The following is a 27835-nucleotide window of genomic DNA, read 5'->3' on the forward strand; positions in this document are numbered from 1 at the left end:
CCTGAACGCCCCTTGTAAATAGTGAACAGGGTGTTGTATCTGACATATGCTGAATTTATTCTGTAAAAAAAAAAAAAAGTGCAATTATAAGACGTGACACTTTAGAACACTTTCACTCCTGGTTTGATAAGTTTCACTGGCATAACGGCACTTCAACATTTAACAAGTCCCCTTAACGGGAGATACTGTCAACACCATGACAGTCTGAGGCACCTTAAACTCTCACCCACGCACGCACGCACACACACACACACACACACACAGATACACACACACACACACACAGATACACACACTTTCACAGATACACACAGACCAGCAAATGAGCACCAGGAGGAAGACACAGGTTTCCAAGCAACAGCTCTTCTTTATTTATTGTATACAAAAAGTAAGTTCGATATGACATAACGCATTCTACATAGAACCATATGTTGACATTCAATGTACAAAAAAAAAACATCAACAAAAAAAAAATAACCTAAGTAGATCCAGTAGGTGTTTAAAAAGCCACTCAGAGCTTGAAGACCAGAGTTTCTTTCTTACAGGTGTAATATTTTCAGAGAGCCCCTGCCCTTCTCTCGTAAGGTTCACTTTCTCCAGTCGAGGATGGTGGGATTGGATGGATGAGAAGAAAAGAACAAAGGGCCGGGAGAGGAGATGAGAGGAACAGGAAGCATAAACACCAAGAGAGGGAGCGAGAGCTACACACAGTGCGCTACTTCATTAGAAAGCGAGAATGCTCAACATATGGGACGAAGCTCCTAACAAAAACGATATCATCCTGGAGGACGTTCTCGAGCTGTGCATTATGAATAATTAGTGATAAAAAAAGCGAACCGTTTCTTGCTTGCGCTGTGCAAACCACGTACAGTAACGAGACGACTGCCTTGCTAGCGTCATGAGTGTAATAGCAGCGATGATACGGAGATGATTATAAAAAGAACACATTCTTTCATAAACCCCAGTGAGATTACAGTATATTTCAACAGAGTGTTTCTGCCCTTCCAGACTGACAAAAACCTGCGCACCCTTACATCTACACTGTAGATTCAATTCAGCAGCACACTATATATCATATATTCCACTATTCTAACTTACAGACAGATCTCGTTATATTCCTCACTGACGCATTATGTACAAATTCACAGCAAAATGCAGAAAAAAAAAAAGATGAAGAATGGCACGAAGATAGGACCAAAGATGCTTGGATTCATAAGACAGCCTTGATGAGGGGAAGAAAAAGAAAGAAAGAAAGAAAGAAAGACGCCCTTTACATCTTACAGACCCCACACATGACTGCTGCTATGGGAACAGATGATGTACTGCTCTTGTTCCTCCTATTCCAAATACACCAACAACAGGAACAAGAAAGAAAGAAAAACATTACAATCATTTTTATTTTCCCCGACGAGATGGTCTGTACTATATTTAAAGTCATATTGTTGAGTATAATATGTTTAAAAGCAAAGTGGACTATTATGCTGTTATGTCCGTTACCGACGTTATAACGTTATACTTGCATTTGTATCATGTTCGAGTTCGTGTTATACTGTATGTAGGTCTACATTATTTACTCTGCACTATATAATCGATTTTTGCATCTGGGTTATCACAAACTGTATGTCAGCTACATTTGCGTCACAGTCGAATAGCAACACTGTTGATAAGCTTTGGTATACTGTATATTTGTATGAGGATAATATACGTATAGTATTATAAATATAATATTATGAGAAAGGAATAGAACATGACAGGAAGTGCTGTTACGGGAAAATAATTCAACCGTTACTTGAAGATGACTATTTTCCAAAAAAGCTAAAAAAAAAACCAAAAAAAAACAGCATGCCCTGAACTGTTTTATTTCCTTTTATACCACAGCGACATGAACAATTGTTATTCATTAAAGAACACCACGTTCATGTCATACTTATACATCGTATTTAATGTTGTGGAACGCCTGCGAAACACATGAGACTTTTTTTTCTTCTTCTTTTTTCTTAGCATGATTCAGAAAAAAAAAAGAAAAAAAAAGCCAGCTTGTCATGTTACTGAGAAACCACAAAGCTCTCCATCCCTGAAATGCACGTTATTTCAGAAACCTGTTACAAGTGCGGACAACAGCGACTCGCTCCAACAAAGCTACTGTACATATATGTCTCCTCAGAGAAAACGGTACAGTAATAACAATTATACACGGCTATTAATCTGCAGCCACACCAGTCTCTGATTAAACTCTTTCCATAATAAAACATCCCTGTGATTTGTCTTGCACCTGACTCTACCACCTTCTGATTGAGATTGAGAATTTCACACTGCTGTGGTAGCGTAATATTATAAATATAATAAGCACAATAGCCAGCTTGTACTGTAAATACGTGTCAGTCGTGTGACCATTAAGCTAGCCATATTGACGATTTCTCTGTTATAGAAACGCTTGACCTGTAATAATGAAAAAAACAACAACAACTGGGCAGCGTTGGGAAATAATTCGGTTTGCTCCAAAAGGTGAGACCGCGGTGAGACCATGATGAGACCCTGGTGAGACCATGATGAGACCGTGGTGAGACCATGGTGAGACCGCGGAGAGACCGTGGTGAGACCGCGGAGAGACCATGGTGAGACTGCACTGAGACCGCGGTGAGACCATGGTGAGACCGTGGTGAGACCATGGTGAGGCCGCGGTGAGACCATGGTGAGACCATGGTGAGACCGTGCTCAGACCGTGGTGAGACCGTGCTCATTTATGGTATAATGTCAGTAATGAGGAATGACAGGGGTGTAACAGAAGGCATGAAGACAGGAGAAGAAGGTTAAACTTAACACCAACATCCAAAGGAGAAAAAACAACTTAAGCACCTCATAAAACGTCTGAAGGCATCAGTATAGTGTGCATAGGCAGTACATGGAAAAAGAAAGGTGAAAGCACAAGTCAATTAAACATAACATATCAAATTTAATTTCTAGTTTTCGATAATAGTTCTCTGTGGTCTTGAATGAGCATGACCTCACATACAGGGCAATTAAGTTTAAGATGCATTAAGCTGAAAACAATTCACTAGAAAAAAAACAAAAAACTTATGTTGTTTTCAAATGACTGACTGCGGTGACCATGTACAGCTTTGCCAGGATTCCCTCGGCCTCCAAGTGAGAGTTCCCAGAATCCCTTTTTACTCAATTCTGGACCTACAAAGGCAGGGCTCGTTATTCAAATCAGGTCACTGACATGTTGAAGCTTTCAGCATAATCGGTGCTTCCGTGGTTGAAGTCACAGAGCAGGAAGAGTAGAAATACAAAATAAGAAAGAAAGAGGAAAAAAAAAACTGACAAAGAAGATGTTCCATAGGCTTGTTCAAGCACAGGCTTGATTAAGTATCTTTATCATCTCCATCTTTGTAGATATGACGAGAAACAGAGTTGAACGCTGCAGCAGGTCCAGTGCAGATACAAAAGACATTCGTTTCTGAAATGTTCCAAGTGATTTACATCAAGTGAACAGGGTTCTCCTTTGAGATTGTGCCCAGAAACAATGTTTATTCATGTCCTCCAGGTTGGACCAGAAGGGCTACTAGAGCATCGTCCACATTGCTATGGCTGTCTGTGCTCTCCACTCATGTCCCTCATCACTGCGTGTGGGTACTGGAGTCAGAATCCGCAAGTGTGGATTTGTGTTCATAAATCCGCAGAAGGTCCAGTGTATTCCTGAGAACTAACCTGTTCAGCATATCACTGCTGCACACAGAGGCGCTCGGCCATGGGCGGTATATGTATATATGTGAGTGCGTGTGTGTGTGTGTGTGTGTGTGTGTGTGTGTGGACCTGGCCGAAGTCTATCCTCTGATAGGTCTGGGAGGAGGTTTGCCGATCGCCACCGAGATGTTGGTGTAGAGCGGGTACTTTTTAATGGAGACGAGGCGATACGTCAGCGAGCTGATGCCATCCTTCCTCATAGTGTTCTTTGTATTCTGGATTTTATTAAACCTGTCAGGGGGGGGAAAAAAAAAAGCAAGAGAGCAAACTTTAAGTGGATTTACGAAAAAAGGAAAGAAGGATTGCTGCATATTTTCATCATCTAATGTTGTGGATGTTCTTAAGAGGCATCACAAGATGGCGGTGGGTTTACAATAGTGCATAATCATTGCCGTACTATTTGTCAGTGCAAACACATGACTTTTGTTCTAAACCCCTGTAAAGGATCAGTTATTTTTAAACCAGATTTTACTGCCCTTTATACCTTGTTGATCTGTTTAATTGCAGTGTAAAATAATTCATACATAGATACATATATACATACATGCAGTACTGTACATACATAACTCAGCCAAAAAAGACAAACATTAAGTTTTGATGATGGTGTACATTATGGTCCATACGTGTAAATGATTCCTCATAATTCCAGAAGCCTGGAATATGCGTGTACCATCAGCTGACTTTATTTTATTTGCCACAATAACATTGCCGAGCCTAGACCTGACCAACTAAAGCAACCCCAGGTCATAATAATACCTCCAGAGGCTTGTACAGTGGCTACTTCTTACCCTGACACCACAATCACTTAGGACTCATTAGACCACATTACTTTACATAAGGTTGTTCCAAAGGTCAATCTTAATGCACATTCTAGTGGGGTTTTTTTCTGATTAGTTTTCCTAACAAGTGCTTTTATTTCGGCCACACAGCTGTTTAGTCCCAGTTCTTTAAGTTATTATGACAATGAGCATGTGGAACTGCTCTTACTTTCACTATTAAATATACGTGTGATTTCTACTATTTTATTTTAAAACAATGCATCTTTACTAAATGTTTAAGTAATCTCCATTTATGATTCAGCATAGGCCTTAAAGGTTATGATAATGTGTTGGACAGTTCTTAACCCAATTCCAATAATTTCAAACATCCCTTATAGTTTTTTGGTACTTGATACAAACCATCTATATATATATATATATATATATATGTTTATATATATATATATATTTTTTTTTTTTTCCAGGCAGTGTTTGTGTGTAAAACTGAAAATGTCAGGTCCATGGCCTGATGGGACCTCGTCTACAGCCAACAAAGCTTTTCCATTTCTATTATTGTTGTATCATTAACAGCCAGCAGATGGCAGGCCTGGCAAAGCAATGAAAGAGCAGTCGATGCCCAGTTTACCATCTCTTTTTACAGGAAGTTTATTCTCACACAAACATGGACGCATAGCCTTACTTTTAAAAATTTTAAAAAAAATCTCCACTAAAGTTCGGAAACCAATATGCTTTCTCTTTCAGTTTAAACTAAAAAACAGTATGTTTCACATGTCCATATATCCTAATAAGGAGCAAAGTTACTCCCAAAATTTTGCATTTAAAGCTTTTTTCCATAAATGTTACACACACACACACACACAAATATTTATTAAGCGCATCTTCTAAAAATATGTTCATTATTAGTCTTAGATATCAAGACAATATTTGTCTAAAAGCAACTGCTACTGTAAAAATTGGCTTATTTGCCATTTCAATAAACATGTAATATATATATATATATATATATATATATATATATATGATCACCTCCAGTGATGAAGGTGCACAACACACTCAGTGCTGATCTGAAGCGAGGATAAACTGGAGAGGGATGTGTCAAAAGGACATCTAACAAAAAGCCTGTACCAAGACATAAATGCAGTTCTGTTGTGACCTCTAACTGAAGCAGAAAAACTGATACGAATAACCCTAAAGATATACAGTAAGCAGCACATGATTGCAATGAAAAAAAAAAAAAGGGCATGGCCTGAACAAAAGCCACTCAGTCCAGAATGCGTGTTTATGTTTAAAGGCGTCTGTTTGTTAGTCATTTCATAGACGCTACATGGGCCAGCCTAGATCTTGGTGGGGGAGCGTTCGGATCTTCGTTGCTTAATTAAACAACATTTCTACGTCCTTTTGTTGGAAATATATACGGCAAAGATTTATATTAAGAAAACCCACATCTGATTGAAATTTGATTTCCCTTATTTGCGGCTGTTTTTAACATTTAGCCACAATCACATCTCACGTCGGCTGATTTTCTCAACCTGCCACACAACTTTGGTTGAAATAGTACAAAGTTTGCCTTGATTCAGCCATCAAAGTAGCGCCTGTGCCTCTCTTACTGATTCAAATGTTAAACATAGTCTCTCTGGTGTAGCATCCTCAAGCATCTCCCTGGCCTTGAAGAACAACAAGCTGTCTTACTGTGCACAAAGAATATATTAAGCCCTATCATTTGCCAACCACTTCCCAACTGTCACTGTATGGATGACTGGAGTAAAAATACCAACAGAAGGCAATTATCATTAGACTACGACTGTGTGTGTATATCATTTATCATTTGCATCAGTGCTATCATGATCACTCTGTGTAAGCTGATCAAGGTACAAGCATGCCAGTAATTCGAGAGCTTCCTGGCAGGGCCAAAGTCAGGGCATCGGAACAAGGCCAAGTGTATCTGGGGGATAAATTAGAGTGCATTACATAAACTGCTCTCATACTAATTTAGTCCAAAAATTATGCGGCATGTGCATGGCATTTTCATTCGAAACGTTAAGCAGCAATGTATCTGCATGGTAATGATGTACTAACCATGCAGAGTACGCGATGTGTCTCGGGTCCTACGAAGATACTAGACAGAGCATACAGGAAAATCCTTGATAGTGCAAAAGGCAACAGCACCAAGTCGAAAGTAATATAGACACAGCTCTTGGACAATCTTAGCCTTAGCGACTAGCCTAAACTAACTTAATTCTTTGGCCTGTCTCGCCCTGTTGGTCTTCAAACTGCACTATAACGTAATACCTATAAAATTGTTCCTTGTGCAACCCGGCTTTAAGCTTTTTTTCTTTAGTTATATTGTACCCTGCGATACAGCCATAATCACATAACACCGCACAAAGTACAGCCGGACTCATATGGCCGTCAAACTAATCTTTTTATACAAGCCCTTTACTACGAGTACAGCAGGCAGGTAGGTTTTTTAATCTGTGCTCTTTAATAAGTGCTTCACAATTAACCCTTATTTTAAAACTGGATCAGTGCTATTTAATTTTTCAGGATAAATATGAGAGATGAGAAAAACCTGCCAAAACAGATAGCAGATTCCCCCACCAATCAAGGGGAAAGCTACCAACCAGGGAGGGTGCGGAACATTAGGGATGGCGTAGCACACTTGTTGGCGAGTGCTACTCTTCCACTTGCATGATCACAAAGATGCGCTTAATTGGCTAGTGTTTCTATGATTGATGGTAAACTACGGGTATGCCACCGTGCTTCTTCTATAGTATACAGTACTACAATATGCGTTGCTCAGTTATGTTTCTGTTTGTTTTCTTCTATAGCTAACATGTTAAAGACATCCAGGAGGTGGGGTACACCCTGATCTGCGTGCGTACACCATGGACAACTTAAGAACACCAATTGGCCTAACCTGCATGTCTTTGGACTGTGGCTGGAAACTCACCAAGCACAGGGAGAACATGCAAATTGCATGCACACGGACCCGAGGTGATAATCGAACTCAGACCCCGGAGGTGCAAAGCAACAGTGCTAACCACTAAGTCACAATGCCACCCCAGTAAATGCCATAAAACTCAAATGTTAATTCTCTAAAAATTCATGTTGCGTAACATAACATCCTTCACCGTCACTTTTGGTTCACAAGAAAGAAAAAAAAACAGCTTGTTACTGAAACAGCAAAGTGTAAAGCCCTATGTTATAAAGACTCCCATAATGGCAACAAAAGAGAATATATAGACATTTAGATGTTGTTGCCATTTCTTATGTCATAGTTAAGTAGGTGACAGAAAATCTCCTGAGAAAACGTCTCAAAATGTTCATACAGTATATATCATACCCAGTGCATTTAAAAAAAAAAGTCTAAATATCGTAAAAAGGGAAACTTCCATATATTCTAGATTCATTATACATCATATAAACTATTTCAATCCTTTTTTTTTTTTTTTAGCTTTGATGATTACGGCTTACAGCTGACAAAAAGAGAGAATATTTCTGAAGCTGAATAAAAATATATATATATATTTTTTTTTTACAATACATAAATTCTTCCAGCCTGTGACATTGCTGAGGTGTAACTGAAGGTTCCTTTGATAGAAAATTTGTGCTCGTCTGTATTGTTTGGAGTTTGGACTTCATAAACAGTGGAACATTGCCAGCAGATGCCATGGCTCCCACTCTCTGACTGTGCAAACTTTACACTGGACTTCAATCAACTTGGATTCTGTACCTCTCCACTCCTCCAAAGGAAAACATGTGAAGTCCAGATGAAATGCAAAATTTACTTTCACCTTAAAACAGGACCACTGAGCAACAGTTTAGTTCTTTTTTTTGACAGTGTCACGGTGTGCGCCCAAATCTAACATCGCTCCTCGCTCACTCCAAAGCTCACTAGGTAGGCGGCTCCCCTTCTGCAGGTGTGCGAAGGGGATGGGGCCACGGGAATAGGTTGGTGGGCAATCTCCGGTAATGGATCCCATGTACATCATTCCTACTCTTTCCCCCCCCCCCTTCATTCCTCCTTTAACCCCTTCCTTCACTTTTTTTCCTAAATAAAATGACCCTTTTTCCCAAGAGACCTCGCCTTGTGTCCATGCTTTATGGTGCCGTCCGAGCAAAATGATTAGAACCCGGTACAAACCATTGTGAGTGCAATATTTCATGATGTCTTTGTGTGGTGGCTCTTGTAGCACTGAGTCAAGCCTCACTCCACTCCTTATGAAACTATCCCAAGATCTTGAATCAGCTTTGTCCGACAATCAGACTGAACATTAGTGATGGTCTAACACACACAGAGGAGAGCACAATTCTCCTCTCCTGCATGCATGAGCTCTCAAACGCTTATTACATACAGTATGTATATTACATATGTACATTAGAGTTGGGAGGGAAATGTATTAATTTATGTATCGCAACTCATTTGTGTGGCAATATTTGTTTAGAACTTTAGCAAAATTAAAAAGAATGAATTAATATAGGTACAAAATCCTGATTTTACTGAATCACGATGCAAATTGAATCGTCACCTACTGTAGATATCGCAATATAATCATATCAGTTAGTCCCTGGGCATTCCCATAACTATTAACAACATTTTTTTTTAATCCATGCATCATTAGGCTGTGGATTAGCTATTAAAATAAAATTGGATATAGCTCTATTAGACTGCCTGCTTCAATATAATCCTGTGATTTGATTTAGCAGGCATGCTGGGGTGTTGTGAAAAAGCCTGACATGATCAGGAGTGCTATTTAAAGTGCTACCTTAAAATGGATTTAATTATTATAATTTTTTTTTTTTTTTACTAATCTACCAGCATGGTCTGTTTATATCACAGCGAGTTTCCAATAATTACAATGTTTAATTTATTACCGAATTACATACTGAACATTTTAACAAGTTACGGTCAAAATTAATGTGGATTTTGGCATCATTAAAATTATAGCAAAGATAAACAGTCATTCCCTTCTGAGCATCTCCTTTGATCTCTCTTCTTCCTCTCTTTTGCAAAATATTCAGCTTTTCATTTTTGGTAAGAAACTGGGGAGCAAAACCTCTGTTTTAAAGCCTCTTCTGTGTTTGGAAACTGTATGGAGCACCATAACTGTTACAAAGCACAGGCACCTGGGACTCCTCCCAGAAATGTTATTACTATATCGCACTATATTTACATGTTTTCCTTTGTAATATTATTGCAAAATTATTAGTAATCTTGAATCATATTGTGCGTCCACCATACAAGTCCCTGTATATAAGCTGTTTCTGTAGCTGTAGAACGAGAGCAATACATATACAGTGGTGTGAAAAACTATTTGCCCCCTTCCTGATTTCTTATTCTTTTGCATGTTTGTCACACTTAAATGTTTCTGATCATCAAACACATTTAACTATTAGTCAAAGATAACACAAGTAAACACAAAATGCAGTTTTTAAATGATGGTTTTTATTATTTAGGGAGAAAAAAAATCCAAACTTACATGGCCCTGTGTGAAAAAGTAATTGCCCCCTGAACCTAATAACTGATTGGGCCACCCTTAGCAGCAATAACTGCAATCAAGCGTTTGCGATAACTTGCAACGAGTCTTTTACAGCGCTCTGGAGGAATTTTGGCCCACTCATCTTTGCAGAATTGTTGTAATTCAGCTTTATTTGAGAGTTTTCTAGCATGAACCGCCTTTTTAAGGTCATGCCACAACATCTCAATAGGATTCAGGTCAGGACTTTGACTGGGCCACTCCAAAGTCTTCATTTTGTTTTTCTTCAGCCATTCAGAGGTGGATTTGCTGGTGTGTTATGGGTCATTGTCCTGCTGCAACACCCAAGATCGCTTCAGCTTGAGTTGACGAACAGATGGCCGGACATTCTCTTTCAGGATTTTTTGGTAGACAGTAGAATTCATGGTTCCATCTATCACAGCAAGCCTTCCAGGTCCTAAAGCAGCAAAACAACCCCAGACCATCACACTACCACCCCCATATTTTACTGTTGGTATGGTGTTCTTTTTCTGAAATGCTGTGTTACTTTTACGCCAGATGTAACGGGACACGCACCTTCCAAAAAGTTCAACTTTTGTCTCGTCGGTCCACAAGGTATTTTCCCAAAAGTCTTGGCAATCATTGAGATGTTTTTTAGCAAAATTGAGACGAGCCTTAATGTTCTTTTTGCTTAAGTGGTTTGCGCCTTGGAAATCTGCCATGCAGGCCGTTTTTGCCCAGTCTCTTTCTTTTGGTGGAGTCGTGAACACTGACCTTAATTGAGGCAAGTGAGGCCTGCAGTTCTTTAGTTGTTGTCCTGGGGTCTTTTGTGGCCTCTCGGATGAGTTGTCTCTGCGCTCTTGGGGTAATTTTGGTCGGCTGGCCACTCCTGGGAAGGTTCACCACTGTTCCATGTTCTTGCCATTTGTGGATAATGGCTCTCACTGTGGTTCGCTGGAGTCCCAAGGCTTTGGAAATGGCTTTATAACCTGTACCAGACTGATAGATCTCAATTACTTTTGTTCTCATTTGTTCCTGAATTTCTTTGGATCTTGGCATAATGTCTAGCTTTTGAGGTGCTTTTGGTCTACTTCTCTGTGTCAGGTAGCTCCTATTTAAGTGATTTTTTGATTGAAACAGGTGTGGCAGTAATCAGGCCTGGGGGTGACTACAGAAATTGAACTTTTAACTGTGATAAAAAACAGTTAAGTTATTTTTTAACAAGGGGGGGCAATTACTTTTTCACACAGGGCCATGTAGATTTGGAGTTTTTTTTCTCCCTTAATAACATAATCTTCATTTAAAAACTGCATTTTGTGTTCAATTATGTTATCTTTGACTAATAGTTAACGGTTTTTGATGAGCAGAAACATTTAAGTGTGACAAACGTGCAAAAGAATAAGAAATCAGGAAGGGGGCAAATAGTTTTTCACACCACTGTATACTATAAAACCACTGTTTATGTCACAGCTTAAACTACTGCTGAAGACGATTATACATAAATAAGTTAATTAATTAATTATTTACATTCCCTGTCCAGTCTGATTCTAGAATTTAACCATACTGTGATGTGAAGAAAATCCAAACCAAGATCAGAATCCAAAATTCTACTGTTGTACTGAACCCTATTATAAGATACACATCACAAACCATATTAGATCTTACAAACCTAAAGCACACGCTAAAGGCTAGTCAGCTTCAGAATTATTGACATAAAACTTTAATTAGAAACATTAATATAACATAACACACAAGTAATACAAGGGATGTTCAAGTCGATTCGGGACTTGTGCTGAAATTTTAATTGCTTCGTTTGAATAGTGCAAATGTTTTAAAGAATTCCTTGCAGATCCAAGACGAGATGGCTCTGAGCCCCCTACAGTCATTCCTTTGCATGGACATCGACGGATAACTTGATGCATCTGTTTGTGGGAACTGAGCACTCAATCATTCACCAACACCACTTGCACATAACAAGAACTCGGCTGGAGGTTATTTTCAAATCCTCACCTCGCTCCAAGCCATTTGAAATGGCATTAGTGTAGCAGGGGATTATATGGAAAAAATTAAGGTAGTTTTTACTTTCATAACTGCACAACCAAAAAGTCCCGGTTTGATTTGAACGCCCCTCATACATATGATTGTAATTTACTTCAAATGATTGGAGAGATGGATAACTATAAAGTTAATGTGCGAAAAATAATGCAAAAGTGATGCATCATTCTCAGAATACTTGATTCTGTCAAAAATATATGTAGTCAAAGTATTGGCACCCTCGAAGAATACTATAAATAAAACCTAATTATTTTTTATCTTTTCAGAAAAATATTTCTTGATATTGGTTTTAATGCCATTTATTGTTTCACTGAGGTCTAATTATGAGGAAAAACATGGTGCAAACCCTTTTGTTGTCAATCAACAGGAGTAAAACCAAAGAGCCTTTAATTTAAATGAGCAAAATACAGTATCTGTTGGGCTATACAGAATAGTGAATGATTTAAAAAAAAATGAAAACAATGTAACTAAAATCTAGCCAGGAAGGGGACACATTTACATACTGCCTCCCTTAGATGATGCTATAACAAGAGACCACAAACACCATTGTTATGTTCGGCAAAAACATAAAAAAATGGAGATGCATACAAGGAGCAGCACATAACCACAGTAAAATACAATTATGGCTCTCTGATGCTTTGAGGCTTGTTTTTTTTCTAGTGGTCCAGGGACTCTTTGTTAAGGATAGTGGCATAATGGATTTCATTCATGACCAGACATTTTTAGTAAAAAATCTAGTTGCCTCTGCCAGAAGGCTGAATCTGGGCTGTGGTTGGTTCTTCCAACAAGACAAAAACCTAAAGCACACGCTAAAGGCTACAGTGAAACAAAATCAAGGTTTTATAATGGCCTCTCAGTCTCCGGACTTGAACTCAGCTGATCATTTGTAGTCTCAACTCAAGAGGGCAGTTCACAAGAGAAGCCACAAGAATATCAATGAGTTGGAAGTGTTCTGCATGAAAGAGTGGCCCAAGATTTTTCCACAAGTGCTATCCAACATTTGTTAAACACTAGTGAAAAAGGCTGAGTACTGTTGTTCCAATTCAACAATAAAAGCATTAAGCTTTTCTAATTTTCAGAAAAGGGTGCCAATTATTATAGACTTTCATATATTTATAGGGGTTGGACAATGAAACTGAAATGCCTGGTTTTAGTCCACAATAATTAATTAGTATTTTTGTAGGGCCTCTTTTTGCAGCCAATACAGCACAATTCGTCTTGTGAATGACAGATACAAGTCCTGCACAGTGGCCAGAGGGAATTTGGGGCATTTTTCTTGCAGAATAGAGGCCAGGTCAGAACGTGATGCTGGTGGAAGAAAATGTTTCCTGACTCGCTCCCCCAAAACTCCCTAAAGTGGCTCAATAATATTTAGATCTGGTGACTGTGCAGGCCATGGGAGATGTTCAACTTTACTTTCATGGTCATCAAACCACTGTCACCAGTCTTGCTGTGTGTATTGGTGCAGTATCATCCTGATACACGGCACCGCCTTCATGAACAATGTTTGAACCATTGGGTGCACATGGTCCTCCAAAATGGTTCGGTAGTCCTTGGCAGTGACGCCCATCTAGCACAAGTATTGGGCCTAGGGAATGCCATGATATTGCACCACAAACCATCACTGATGGCATGAAACTGCCTGGGTGGTACCCTTCTTTGGGGCTTTTCCACACTGTAACCCATGTTTCACATTGTCCACAGCTCAAGATTTTCACTGGCACCATTGAAACCGATGTTTGGCATTGGCCTGAGTGACCAAAGGTTTGGCTATAGCAGCCTGGCCATTTACATTGACCCTGTGGAGCTCACAACTTGTCCTCTTTTGAACTTTGATATGTCACCCATAATGTTGTGTGCATTGCAATATTTTAAGCAAAACTGTGCTATTACTTTACTAATTAAACCGTCACACTACAGTATATATATATATATATATATATATATATATATATATATATATATATATTAGCAATGAAAGACACAGAAGATTTATGGGTCCCTAGACATCTGACTCTGTGCTGATGTGCCATGACAGTTTAGATCCAGGAAAATAAGAATGTCATTTACCATTATCAGTAAATGGCATAATAGCGTTTGATGTCATGACAGCTAGACATATTTTCTGATTTATGACGGTGTATATGAATACCACAAACAATACCCTGTTTATGTTAGCCTAGAAGGTGTACATTATGATCCTAATTTCCTAATTTAACGTAATGACTCACAGGGTACAAGGCACAAAAACATTTTTTATTTAAAACTGAACCAGGACATCATCATTATTTAAATGATACCCATTCTATCAGTAATGTTAGATAATTAAAATAAAATCTAGTTTATGAAATCCAAAACACTAATAGGATAAAAAAATTATAATAATGAAATGCTGGATATCAGGAAATAAAAGTAAAAACAATTTATTATAAGACATTATGCACAAGGCATGTCAAGTGGTTCCAACAAGCACAACAACATAGTTAGCGGGTGAGATAATTGTGTTATGGAAAATCAATACAGGGCAAGGCATCATGCATAAAACATTCATAATCAGGTTCAAATGTTATTAACTTAAATGTCAAAGGTGCAAACTTCAGTTCTTCTTAGATGTTTATCAACAAGTTGTTACATTGTACTTCTTTAAAAAATTCTGATAATAGTGGGATTCAATATGAAATTTTGTCAAAAAAGCACTTAATTTTACAAGAGAGAAATTTACACATTTATAATCATAACCTCAAGAATACACATCAATCAGCCATACATTATGATAACTGAGAGATGATTTGAATAACATTGATTATATCGTTGCAATGGTACCAGTAAGTGAGCAGCACATAAACATTTGTTCCTGTGTAATGCTGTGTGAAATGTTCCGTTGGAAAAGCTTGTGTTTTTTTCCATTCATATGGATGTTACTCTGACACCACCAATCTAAAACACTGTTACTGACCAACTACAGCTCTTTATGGAAACAGTGTTCCCTGATGACAGTGGCGTCTTTCAAGACGATAACATGCCCTGCCACACTGCAAAAATGGTTTAAAGGAACGGTTTGAGGAACATAACAAGTATGAGGTGTTGACTTGGCCTTCAAATTCTCCAGATCTCAGTTCATTCGAGGATTCTATGAAGGCCTCACCTTACAACTAAGAGATCTGCATTAGACTGTTTGGTTTCAGATCCCACAGCACATCTTCAGAGGTCTATGCCTCAATGGGTCAGGACTGTAGGGGAACCTATTTAACATTATGTAGGTCATAATGTTATGACTGGTCAGTGTAGATACATTACATACTGTTTACAGCACACACTGCGATTGGACATATACATCAATACTTTATTTAAAAGTATCTTTTCCTTTTTTTACAGTATATGCAGCAAAGATATTTCAACACTAATACATAAACAAGGGCGACACTTACTTTATGTACTTACTTACTTTTTCAGTTTCTTCTTGAACAGTCCATAGAAGTCATTAAATAACTAATTAATAGCAAAACACTCAGCAGAGAAAGACACTTTAGCTTATTAAGGATAATTTTAAATGCAAGTTTAATTTAGCTTAATTTAATGTATTTTCTAAGATATATATTAAACGTATGAACTATTCGAACTTTATCAGGAGTAAGAGTACGAGCACACACACGCCAAGGGAATTTATTACTAATAATATTTGCATTAAACTAATATTCTAATATTTTTTAACAGTAAGCCTCAGTCGTTAATCAGCATAACAAGCGCATTAGAGTGTTCTATGTTCAAAACAATTACTGTAATATTTTTAGTTAAAATAAAATATATTATTTAGTTCTTGTAACTGAATTGTGTCATTAAAAATTCCAGGACATAAACAACAGCTGCACTGATACAAAGTCAATGGGTGCATTTACAGTAAATGATGGTCTATCTGCTGATCCCACCAAGGGGTCACCACAGTAGATCATGTGATCCTTGGCACAGGTTTTACACCAGATGCACTTTTAGGTGCAACCTCTTCCATTTTATCCAGTCATGTGACTGGCACTGCATCCAGTGGCTGGTGTTTGGGCATTGGGTGGGAATTGAACCCAGATATTGTACTAGTCAATGATTTGTTTGGAAATGTTTGGCGGGGAGAGGGTTAACCTGTGGTCGACGTTTCTCACCTGTCTTAAATTTTATCCACTGTATCTCTAAATAAGTAAAAAGCACTAATAAACTCGCCATTTCATACATAGTATAGCATCTAACCAATCATAGATTAGATTAAATTCTTGTAAGCAATCATAAAAAAGCCGCCTTCTCCATTTTCTATTGTATTTCTGGCAGATGAAATGCTTATTTTAATACTATGATTAGTTGCTTTGAGCATGTAAATGTACATCTTATCGATTCAGTTTCCATGTAAACAGGTTAAAATCTCTAATCAGAATGAAGAAATGTTATCCATGTACGGTAAATGCAGATAATGAGAGTCTTACACAAAATTAAACTCGAGAATTAGTCCCCGAGTCCATATAAAATCAAAATATAGATTGATATCACCCCAGTTTGTGTGGGAGAGGCAAGAGCAAAATATAAGCACAATAATCTTTCCTCTAGACATTTTTCAGCATGTCATGCCCAATTAGTTTAAAACAACAAAAATAAGATCATCAAATGACACCTAGAAGCAAACAGTATAAAAACTGTAGTCTGTTTAAACTTTCCCTTAAGTTCCCCTTGCAGAACAGACAATTCTTTCTCTACACAATTCTTTGTTTATCAGACAACATTAGCAGATGTTAAAAAAAAACTTGTCCATATTAAAACATAGTTGGAGTTTTTGTGGAATAGAGCTTTGATCAAGGAACTGCCTATTTTAATAATGTGCTTTGATTTTCTCATGGATCTGACATTGTTTGTAAACATTCTTCTTTCATTCTATATTTAATTGCAACAAAGTATTACTATAACAATGTAACAAAATTTCAGCTCATTGAGGACACTGTATACAGCTAGTTTCTTTCATCTGATAACTTATATACCTAATATTAATTTATCCTCTTTTGAAGACTTTTTTAAGTGCCAGAACATTGGGCCACAAATCCTTGCTGCTCTAAGTGCTTACACCTGTTATAGACTCTCTGCTTAACCTGCAATTTAAACACTAAGTTCTTGTTTTTTTCAATGCCAGAAAAGTTAAAAGAAAAGGCCGTTTCCTTAAAGATTTTTTTTCTTAATTGACAGTGAACTTTTCCTATAGAAGTCAAGTCACAAGGGAGCACTGTTAAACAAGTCCTTATAAAGCCTGGCATGATTTATACCCTGCTATCAGCTTCCATATCATCAGGCGAGCTACAAAGCCCATTAGAGCTGCTCGAGTGGCCAAAGCTGGCGATTTATGTCCTCAGGTGGAACGGCTTCAGCATCTATGAGAGGGCTCCTGCTAGACTGGAGTTAATATTCAGGCGGCAGCGATGTTAACTAATCAGTGCAATGTTGATAAATAGCATGCTGTCTTCCTCGGGCAAGCACTGTGTCTCATTACTGAGGCTCTGGCTCTTTCGCTGGAGTGACCAAAACAAAGGCAGTGATGGCAGTGATAGAGTGGTACAGCGGGCAAACATTAATCAGCAGGTAAACACCAACCTAAGTTTGAGAATTCAAGCACATTTTCCGTATCTTTCTCTCTCTCTCTCTCTCTTTTTTTCCTTTTCGGGATTTTATCTACGGACAAGCCGCTATTATCCGAACACATGACTGCACACTCACAGCAAAACACACTTTGAGTTCACTTGCCGTACACAAACCGGTTTGTTTGCATGAAAACAGAATTAGAGTGCTATTAAGTGTTTTAGAAATCTAAAGGTATTTTTAATAGGTTATTGGTCATACATTTGTACTGGTCAATATTTACTGTGTTAACTGGAATCGACCTATCAGCAAATGAGATAGCACTTGGCTCTAGTTTTGGGAAAGCCTTTGACAGCAACAATAAGCACATGTGTCGGAATAGTTTAATATTTAAAAGAAAGGATTAAAAAATGCAATTTGTTTCAGTGACATATAGGTACCCTACAGTAGATAAGGTACTACAAGAAAATTCAATATTGTTTTAATTATCACTTTTAAATTTACATTTTATCTATGTTTTAAATTATTTATTTCTTTTGGGCTATGTAAGTACCGAAAAGAAAGTAGGTAACTGTACAGGAGGCTTAATGAGCTTTTGAAACAGTTTACACAAATAATGATTCTAAAGATATTAAAGATTGTTTCATACATTTTAAAAATAAAAGTTGTGCTCATTTAAAGATAGTGTGACGAAGGGCTTAAAGACATTAAAATTGTTAAATAATATTTATAATAAAGTTTATTATCAGATATCTGCTAGCGGTCCAATAAAGTCAGTATCGTCAATAATCAGATTTCACAGTCGATCATTTAATAGTATTTTTTTATAAGCAAACCCCTTAGGCATATCTTAAGATTAATACAGTCAACAGAGGAACCGTATCGTCTGTAATAACTCTCCCTATGATGAAATAATCCTAGTAAAATAATAATAATAATAAAATAAAATAATAACAATGAAATGTGTTCCTCAGTATATGGAACTTTAAACACTCTGGGATGAATAGAATAGTCAGAGAGTCACTGGTCCAGTATGTTCAGGAACTTAATCTTAGTCTTAAACCATGTTTAAGACACCACACAGTACAGTACTCTTATACAGTATATAGGATAACCAGGCTTAATTGAGCAAAGGTTCTTATACACTGAATCCTAAAGCAGGCCTAAACATAGAGAGTTAGAAGTTAATCAAGTAGACAGGCGTCCCTTAAGAGCGCTTCAAACTTTTTAAGCATTTTAACTAAAACTAAACCCCTTATCATGCAGAATTTTAAAATAATGCACAAGTGTGTTAAGGGTGTTATGTGATTGTCTTGCAAAATTTTTTATGATGTACTGTAAGGATATGATCTGCGCATTCCCTTGTAAGCATTTAGAAATGCATGAAATCCAAAGCTCAAAAACACATTAACATTAAAACGCCCTCAAGGTGTGAGGCACCAAAGGTTCAAAGTATATTTCCTCCACTATAATTTGCGCCTAAAAATAAACAAAAATGAAACATTCTGTGTACAAGAGTTAAACTTTTTATTCTTTTTGCTCCAAAATAATTTTAAAGTTGTCCAAAACTTATTTTGTAATGAAAATCTAGTTTGGTATATTTTCACTTTGGTTCAATTATCCATGATGCTGTTCATTATCTCTACCTACTGTGGATAGAGCAAAGCAGCAGGACTCTGCCCAAGCATCTTCGAAAGCATCATTCTTGTAGATATCTAACTATCTGAGTCAATGTTGAGCCAGAGCACAGCGCAACCGTGATGTATTCCTGCACTGCATTCTAGAAATGTAAGTGTTAGTTTCGCTGTTTCCTGTAGTTTTACAGTATGCTGAATTAAATAGTGAAATGATTTGGAATAGAGAGTGACACGAAATATCTTGGTCTTTTGTTTTTAGAACCCAATAGAAAAATTTGACAGTTAACCATCAAGAACTAACTCCTTGCAGAGAAACAGGAACAACCTGTGTGTTATAACACCTTTCTATTGTAAACATCATAATTTGATCTACACTAGCTCTTTATTGTATTGGACTTCACAAGCCAGTCTTCACTCCCCATGGCATCAGTGAGCCTTGGCCACTGTTGCCAGTTCACCAGTTTTCCTTCCTCAGATCACGTTTGGTATGTCCTGGGCAGTCTCTCACCCAGTTGTCTAGCCATTACAATTTGGCCCTTATAGCGGACACATTTACAATATCTCCTTACAATGACACCTGGGAGTGGATGGGATATAATAGCCAGTAAGTGAACTGTATTTTTTTTTTTTTTAAGATAATGTGTTGGAAGCAGAAAAAATGGGCATGCATAAGGATTTGAGTGATTTTTAGAAGGTCCAAATTGTGCTGGCTAGACGACCAGGTCAGAACAATTCCAAAATTGCAGATCTTGTGGGATGTTCCAGGTCTGCAGTGGTCAGGGCATACCAAAAGTGATCCAAGGAAGAAAAACCGGTCATGGGTGGCCAAGGCTCACTGATGCACATACTGTAGAAGGCAAAGCCTGTCCTGTGTAGTCGGATCCAATAGCGGTGGTGTAGATTAAATTGACGATTGTGATAGAAAGGTGTCAGAACACACGGTCCATCACAGTTATGGTGGCAAAAGGGGGACAAACTCAGTATTAGGAAGGGGGTTATAATAATGTTATGGAGTACTGTATGTGTGGTTGTTCAGCAGTAGCACTGATATTAGGAGTAGCAGCAGTAATGGCAGGAGGAGTGGTAATAATAGCGTTTTGTTTTATTTTATTTGTCCTAGTAGTAGTAGCAGTAGAAGTAGTAGTGATAGAGGTGGCATAGTAACAGTTTTTCTGCCCTAGTAGCAAAAACAGTAAAAGTACTGCAGAACGACTGTACAGTAGTAATAGCCATTTGAGGAAACAGGGTCTCAAACGATCAATACACTGGGTTACATATCAGAAGGTTAGGGGTTCAAGCCCCTTCCTAACTGGGATATGTGGAAAAAAACGATTTTACTGTGCTGTAAAGGTACATGTGACAAATAATTAAACCTTACTATCTAATAGTAGGAGATATAATAGCGACAATAGCAGTAGTAGTAGTTATTGTCGTAGTGATAGTACAGTAGGAGAAGTAATAATAACAGTAGTTGTAGTCTTAGTTACAATAGAAGTAGTAAACATTATAGCAACAAATGCATTAATTTTGAACTGTCATTTTCAGTCCAGGTTTTGCATTTAACCAAGATTTTGCGCTTCGCTGCATCACTAACGTAAATGTCTATTTAGTTTGTTTGCTACAGTAATGCTGTTACCAGCGGAAGTGACTGATGACTCTTGTCACTTGTGGTTATGTGAATACCCAGCACTCTCCTGCATGTTAAACTTCATCATTTCAATTTTGCACCTTTTATAGTCTGACTGCTTTGTTAGACTTGGGTATGAGTTATACACTAGATAACAATCTGAAATATGAATAGTTTTGGCAAAAAAAAAAAAAAAAGGCAGTTTCCTTTTCTGAGCACATCTAGTATTTTAACCTGTACTATTTTTAAGCTATGCTATTATATATCTAATATCTATTGTCCTAACTGCAACCTGAAAAACTAAACATAGAAGTAGAGAATGTGACATCAATCTGAATTCTTTTAGCTCCTGAGAACAAAAGCGCCATCATTGACCATACGAAGTGGGAGCATAAGGAAAATTACACCAATTGATGAGCAACTTTCTTGACTATTACCTCTCAATAGATGGTTGTGCTCATTTGTATGGTGGGGTTTGTCGCACGCAGCACTTAATAGCCTCGCACTAAGCTTTTTTCCACTTGTCTTGGGAATATGAAAGCAGCTGCAATTACAGCGAACCCTGACAATTACAAAAGACTGAGTTACCGTAGGGCTGAATATAATACCATCCATTAAAAAGGCATGTACAATACTGAAACGCTACATCGCTCTGTCTGATGCATCTAGTTTTAGTTCATGTTCCTAAAGAGAAATTTGGTCAAAGGTTACCAAGAACACCAGGGCTTACTTTCTGGGAGTTCGGATTTGGTTTTATTGGTTGCAGTGTATCTAAAGCATGATTAAGCCCAAACAAACCATTGTCTTGATTTCATTAGCGTTAGCGTGCATGCAAAATTAGCTTAAAGCTAATGGAGTGGGTGGCGCTCGTTATTCCCATGAACTCATTTCGAGAGGGCAGAAAGAACAAAAAGAAATCCAGAGAATAGCTCAATAGATGTAATTAGTTTGGTAATTAGAACGATCATATTTTTTGTTCGAGCTGTTCTGCAAAATGTTATCAGAATGCTCTTAAACAAGAAGAACAGTCAGACAGAGAGACGGGGGGAAAAAAGAAGCAAGAACAAAGAGTAAAAAATAGAAAGAAGGAATGTGAGTGTCAGCAGTGAATGGTCCTGAGTGGAGAAAAGCCCATTGCCAACTTTTATTGGCAGCCTCACACTTTCGTTTTGCTTTCTTACCCACAGCTCCGTCTAGGATTGATAAGGAGCGAGCCAACCTTTGACTGCCTGTGGCAGCCGTTGGAATTGTTTTGCAATTTGCTGCTCTACGGTGCATTCTCTTTCCCTGAGAACAATCCATCTTCGCAACACAACACTCAACCTCGGAGCCATTGATTGGCCCCCTTTTTAATATTCATCAATAACCATTCATACCCGAAATATTCAGGCGCAGAAAGCACTTAGCTCAGCATAAACGCCCACCATCAAGTGTGTGAACGACTGTGGGAAGGACCGATGTGGATACAGATGCACTGTTTCAAGTTTAAGGTTGTCAGTTCACAATTGCTGTAGCGCATCGCAGAAGTGCATAACGAAATAAAAATATCGTCTTCCAGCCGGGTGCTGAAATTGTTTATTCTGTACCTGAGGAATATAAAACACAATGCGGCATGCCGTTACAAGAAAACCAACGGAAAGGGTGGGGTGATGTGGACACACTTGAGGATTATTTTCCAGTAGCAACATATTTTTTTTTTCTCCCTCTTAATCGATACCACTGCAAATTATCGTATAAAATACAGTTGAATGACGAGAGCAATGTACTGTAGCTATGGATTTTACCAATAAATTAGAAAACATCACAGTAATGAAGGTAATCTCTCTCTCCCTCTCAAATGAAATCAAAATCAAAAAGATAGAATCCTATATACTTTCTCATCTGTACAGAACATATTAAATAGAAAACATACTCAGTGTGTGTTTGCCTTTCTCTCTCTTCTCTTTCATTCTAAACATTTGTAATATTAGGACCTCGCCTTGCACCTCCAGCGTCCGGGTTCGATTCCCGCCTCAGGGTCTGTGTGCATGGAGTTTGCTTGGTGGGTTTCCTCTGGGTCCTCCAGTTTTCTCCCACAGTCCAAAAACATGCAGATTGGGCTAACTGGACTAAATATGTAAAAGTGTGTGTGCCCTCCAATGGATTGGCACCCCTTGCAGAGTGTATATACAGGATAAAGTGGTACATACAATGAGTAAGAGAGTAAAAACATAATTGATGAATGGACAAATACAGTAGATTGATGGATAGATAGATAGATAGACTAATAAAAAGGTAGAAGGCTATTATAAAACTTAAAAGAAAAAGTCTGTCTCTTTTTGTTTCCCTTTAAAATCTGAACTTAAAGGCAATAAATCGTGTTACTTTAGATCAACTAAATTCCTGATTAGAAATAATCCCCATCAAAGCTTCTCTTACAAGTACAATTTATTTATTTGAAGAAATCACTAATCTCTTCATTCAGGAGTACAGCCTTATTTGTTGCTGGACTCGGCATTCTACACAGAGCTCATTACACAAGTAAGCACCTTTAAGTCTATTGGCACCATTCACCTACTGCAAAGTAAGCAGCAGCACCTCCTCCTCCTCCTCCTCCTACACCTCCTCGGAAAAGCACAGAAAAGCTACCTGCCAATGTTCACATAAAACGCCTGTGAAATGCAAAATTTATAGCACCTGCCTCGGGACATTTCAGATCAATATGTGAGAAAACAAAGAGTGGGAGTGAATATGGCGGCTCCACGGAGAGTCAAGTTAAGTGAGGATGCTATAAGGCAGTGTGTCTAAATGCTGTGGAGTGGTAGAAGGTCAGAGCTCACCTCTGGGGATTGGGCTCATTGTGCTCGTCTCTCTCGTGCTTGATCATCCTGTAGCGGCCGATCCTCACATCTGGCCGAGACACTTTCATCCCGTTCAGTGTGATCCTTGGAGAGAAAGAGATGATAAGAAAAATATTAGATCATTTTCAGGGGAAGCAGTACAAATGATTACATCTCTCAGTTAAAAGAGGATGACACATGTCACATCTCTTGATGCTGAATTTTATCGTTGTGATGGAGGAGGCAATAACGCTTTCTTTTCTTTCTTTACCTCCATATACACTTATTACCGTGTAGGGTATGATTATGTGTGTTCGGTTGTCATAACTCATTCATATCTCTGTTGGTTTATTTGTTGCATGTGTGTGTGTACATGTGTTAATGCTTCCTATTAAAACAATCACACGCAGAGGCATTTGCATGCATGCAGGGAGTACTGTTATAGTACATTGTATGTAAAGTGATATTTATGAAAATATGAATATGAACGTCTCATCTCCTATTGTTTTTACAGAACAGTTTACAAGTAAGAGAAAATATATTAAGTAAAAAAACAAGAAACAGTGTTTCAAATCAGTTCATCTTCAGTCATGTACTCAACATAAAAGTAGATTCACCAAAAATGGTGAATGGAAACGACTGTGTACATGTACGTATTTGTAGGTGAATGTATGTATTGTGTATGTTTGTGCACATACAGTATGCATGTATGTAGGTATACATAGGCCTATATGTAATCTCATCAGGCATAAACCCCATCTAGGTCCCCCCTCTTTCACCTTGACGTGGTGACATCTTTCAACTAAAACGAGCATTAACCTTTTCATCTTTTTGAGCTACAGTAGCTCTCCTATTGGATCGGACTACACGGGCCAGCCTTCACCCCCCATGTGCATCAGTTAGCCTTGGCCACCCATGACCCAAAGGCTAGTTTACCGGTTTTCTCTCCTTGGATCGCTTTTTGTATGTCCTAAACACTGGAGACCAGGAACATTCCACAAGAGCTGCAGGGGCAAATTGTAATGGCTAGAGGATAATGAAATAGTGCAACATTTACCATCCAAGTGATAGATACAGTATAACACAAACATATCAGAAAAAACAAAACAAAAAAAAAACAGGATCACTGATTTGAAAATGGATCAGCCCATCCCAAAAATAAATTCAGCAGGTAAAGCAAATCCATCCATCCATCCATCCATCCATCCATCCATCCATCCATCCATCCATCGGTTCCTTTTGCATCTATAACTTGTAAAATGAGCTGTTAACAATATAAAGGAGTGTAAAAAGAATGCAATGCTAATACAGACTAATTAACTAAAACATAAAAAATGAATAATATAATCAGTCTCTCTGTATTTGGATGTGTATCGAGGCTTGACATGTTTATTTATTGGATTGCCAAACCAAAACCTCAGCGTGGCTCCAGTCTACCGATCACACTGCTTTTCTTAAAGTGTTTATTTATACAGAAACCCGAGTACTGTAGGCGGGTACAGTAAGCCGAGCAGGTCATTCATTATTCAGAGAGTGGATTGGTAATAATCTCTAACTGCAGTGCACTTAAATAATTATAGCAGATGCAGTAGCAAATGTTCAGCACAACAAAAAATTTTGCCCTAAAAACAAAAAAAAAAAAAAAAAAAGCTAGTGAAAAAAGACGATATAAAAATAGCTGAAGATAAATATTGCTAAAAGATCGCAATAATTCAACTGGATTTAGGGGTCGAAAATGAGATATTGTTCTTATGTTTCTCATTTATAAGAGAGAGGTCATGAATGTCAGGTCTATCAGGATTAAATTGCCTCATCCTTACAAAGGAGAAATCCTTCTTAAAACAAAAGAGGATAAGTCAGGTTTCTTTTGGCTTCACTATTGTACAGCCGACACATAAGGAGTGGTGAGTTAAACACCTGGCTGTATTCTTAATACCATCAGTTACTACAAATTGGGGAAACTTCAAAAGCACTTTGTGTTAGGCCTGATGAAGGTCTTTTGGTTAAAACACTCTCTGGAAAATTAATAATTATTACTGAAGATAAACTGCTTTTCCAAGCCTATGCATCAATAATTAACTCCTTTGAGATCTTCCCCGGTAAGTTAAACACTGGAGTCTTTATAATTTTTTTATATAAAAATATAAAGTTTTATAAAGTTTCCTGTACCTTCTAAACATATCTCTAAATGTTTCGAACTTTCTTTTCTTACAATTCCTATCTTCAGCATGTACAGTATATAGCTCAGAGCGATTTTTTAGATTGTAATAAAGATTTTCCATTCTATGATTTACCTACTCTTTGTAGCATTCACATATATTATAAAAGCTCTAAAAAAGTTTAAGGTGACGTCAACTGCTTGGTAATGCAGATATCTAATCAGCCAATCATCTGTCAGCACCTCAACGCATTTAGGCATGTAGGTAGCCCAGACACGGCCAAGACGATCTGCTGAAGTTCAAAGCGAGCATCAGAATAAGAAGAGATGTGATTTAGGCGACATGGCACGATGGAGTATTTTTTAAACTGCTGATCTATTTCCATTCAAAACCGTTACAGCGAATGGTCTGAAAGAGAGAAAATATCCAGTGAGTCGCAGTTCTCTGGGTGAAAATGCCTTGTTGAAGCCAGAGGTCAGAGGAAAATGGCCAGATGAAAGGCAACAATAAATCAAATAATATCATGTTACACCCGAGGTATACCGAACAGCATCTCTGAACTCACAAGACATTAAACCTTGAAGCAGATGGACTACAGGAGCAAAAGACCGCACTGGGTGCTGCTCATGCCAGCTACTGCAAGAACAAGACATTGAGGCTACAACTGCGTGGTGCTATCATGTCAATACGGACCAAAACCTTAATGTTTCCAGCACCTTGTTTAGTTTATATACTGTACAGTATACCCTCACCTAAAGGATTATTAGGAACACCATACTAAAACGGTGTTTGACCCCCTTTCGCCTTCAGAACTGCCTTAATTCTACGTGACATTGATTCAACAAGGTGCTGAAAGCATTCTTTAGAAATGTTGGCCCATATCGATAGGATAGCATCTTGCAGTTGATAGAGATTTGTGGGATGCACATCCAGGGCACGAAGCTCCCATTCCACCACATCCCAAAGATGCTCTATTGGGTTGACATCTGGTGACTGTAGGGGCCATTTTAGTACAGTGAACTCATTGTCATGTTCAAGAAACCAATTTAAAATGATTCGACATACATTATGCATAATGTAAGTGTTCGAGGTGGGTGTACACCGCTTTGCTGTAGAGTGTTCATATAATTCACGCAGATTCTCAACCCTGATTCCCGGAACAAAGGTCGCTGCCGACTCCTGCAAAAAGAGACGATTTGTTTGTGTAATGCAGTTGAACACACTTTTCCCAGAAGTAGGCATCAGGTGGTGTAAGATATGGGATATGGGTACTGTATGAGAAGGAATTATTCTGCCACCTTTTTTAAACTCGAAAAAAGTTCGGGATGACCTTTGGGATCACTTAGAAATGCTATTGTTTTCCAAGATAACACACAGGAAAATAGTCTAAATAGAGGATACAGCAACAAGACAACAAGACAAGACATGCCGAAATTGTCAAAGTTAGAAATAATGATTTGGATGGAAATGATGAATGTGCTCTTCAAACTTTCATGAAAAAAAAAAAACATTCTGCAGCAGTTACAGCCTGGCAGGCATTCTAGCTGTCAATTTTTCAAAATATTCTGATGAGATTTCACCCCATGCTTTCTGGATCCTCCCACAAGATGAATTGGCTCGATGGAGTCTTCCTCCGTACCATACGGTCAAGCTGCTCCCACAACAGCTCAATAGGGTTTAGATCCCGATATATATATATATATATATATATATATATATATACACACACACATACACACAGTGGGACCTTAGATTGCAAGTAACCTAGTCGAGTGTTTTGCAAGATGAGCAAAAATTTGATATAAACTTAAATTTAATAAACAAGCGAGGTCTTGACATACGAGTAGTACGCAAGCTCTTTGTCTGCCAAGCGTCAATGTGATCATACAGAGCCAATGGTTCCTCTCTTTCACGCTCTGCAAGATTGTGGGTAA

The 27835-nt window shown here is 38.0% G+C and overlaps 1 protein-coding gene across 1 annotated transcript in view; it reads right to left on the reverse strand.

Moving 5' to 3' along the window:
* Positions 1 to 2653: 2653 nt before the first annotated feature.
* b4galt2 (UDP-Gal:betaGlcNAc beta 1,4- galactosyltransferase, polypeptide 2) overlaps positions 2654 to 27835 on the reverse strand; it is a 177657-nt gene continuing 152475 nt past the window's right edge. Inside the window, exons 6-7 of the mRNA XM_053495479.1 lie at positions 23743 to 23847; positions 2654 to 3978 (exon numbers count right to left, since the gene is read on the reverse strand). Of these exons, the coding sequence (XP_053351454.1) occupies positions 3828 to 3978; positions 23743 to 23847 (256 nt within the window). The 3' untranslated portion in view covers positions 2654 to 3827. The remainder of the gene's footprint in view (positions 3979 to 23742; positions 23848 to 27835) is intronic.

Source organism: Clarias gariepinus, chromosome 1 (genome assembly GCF_024256425.1).
Source record: "Clarias gariepinus isolate MV-2021 ecotype Netherlands chromosome 1, CGAR_prim_01v2, whole genome shotgun sequence".
NCBI classification, from domain to species: Eukaryota; Metazoa; Chordata; class Actinopteri; order Siluriformes; family Clariidae; genus Clarias; species Clarias gariepinus.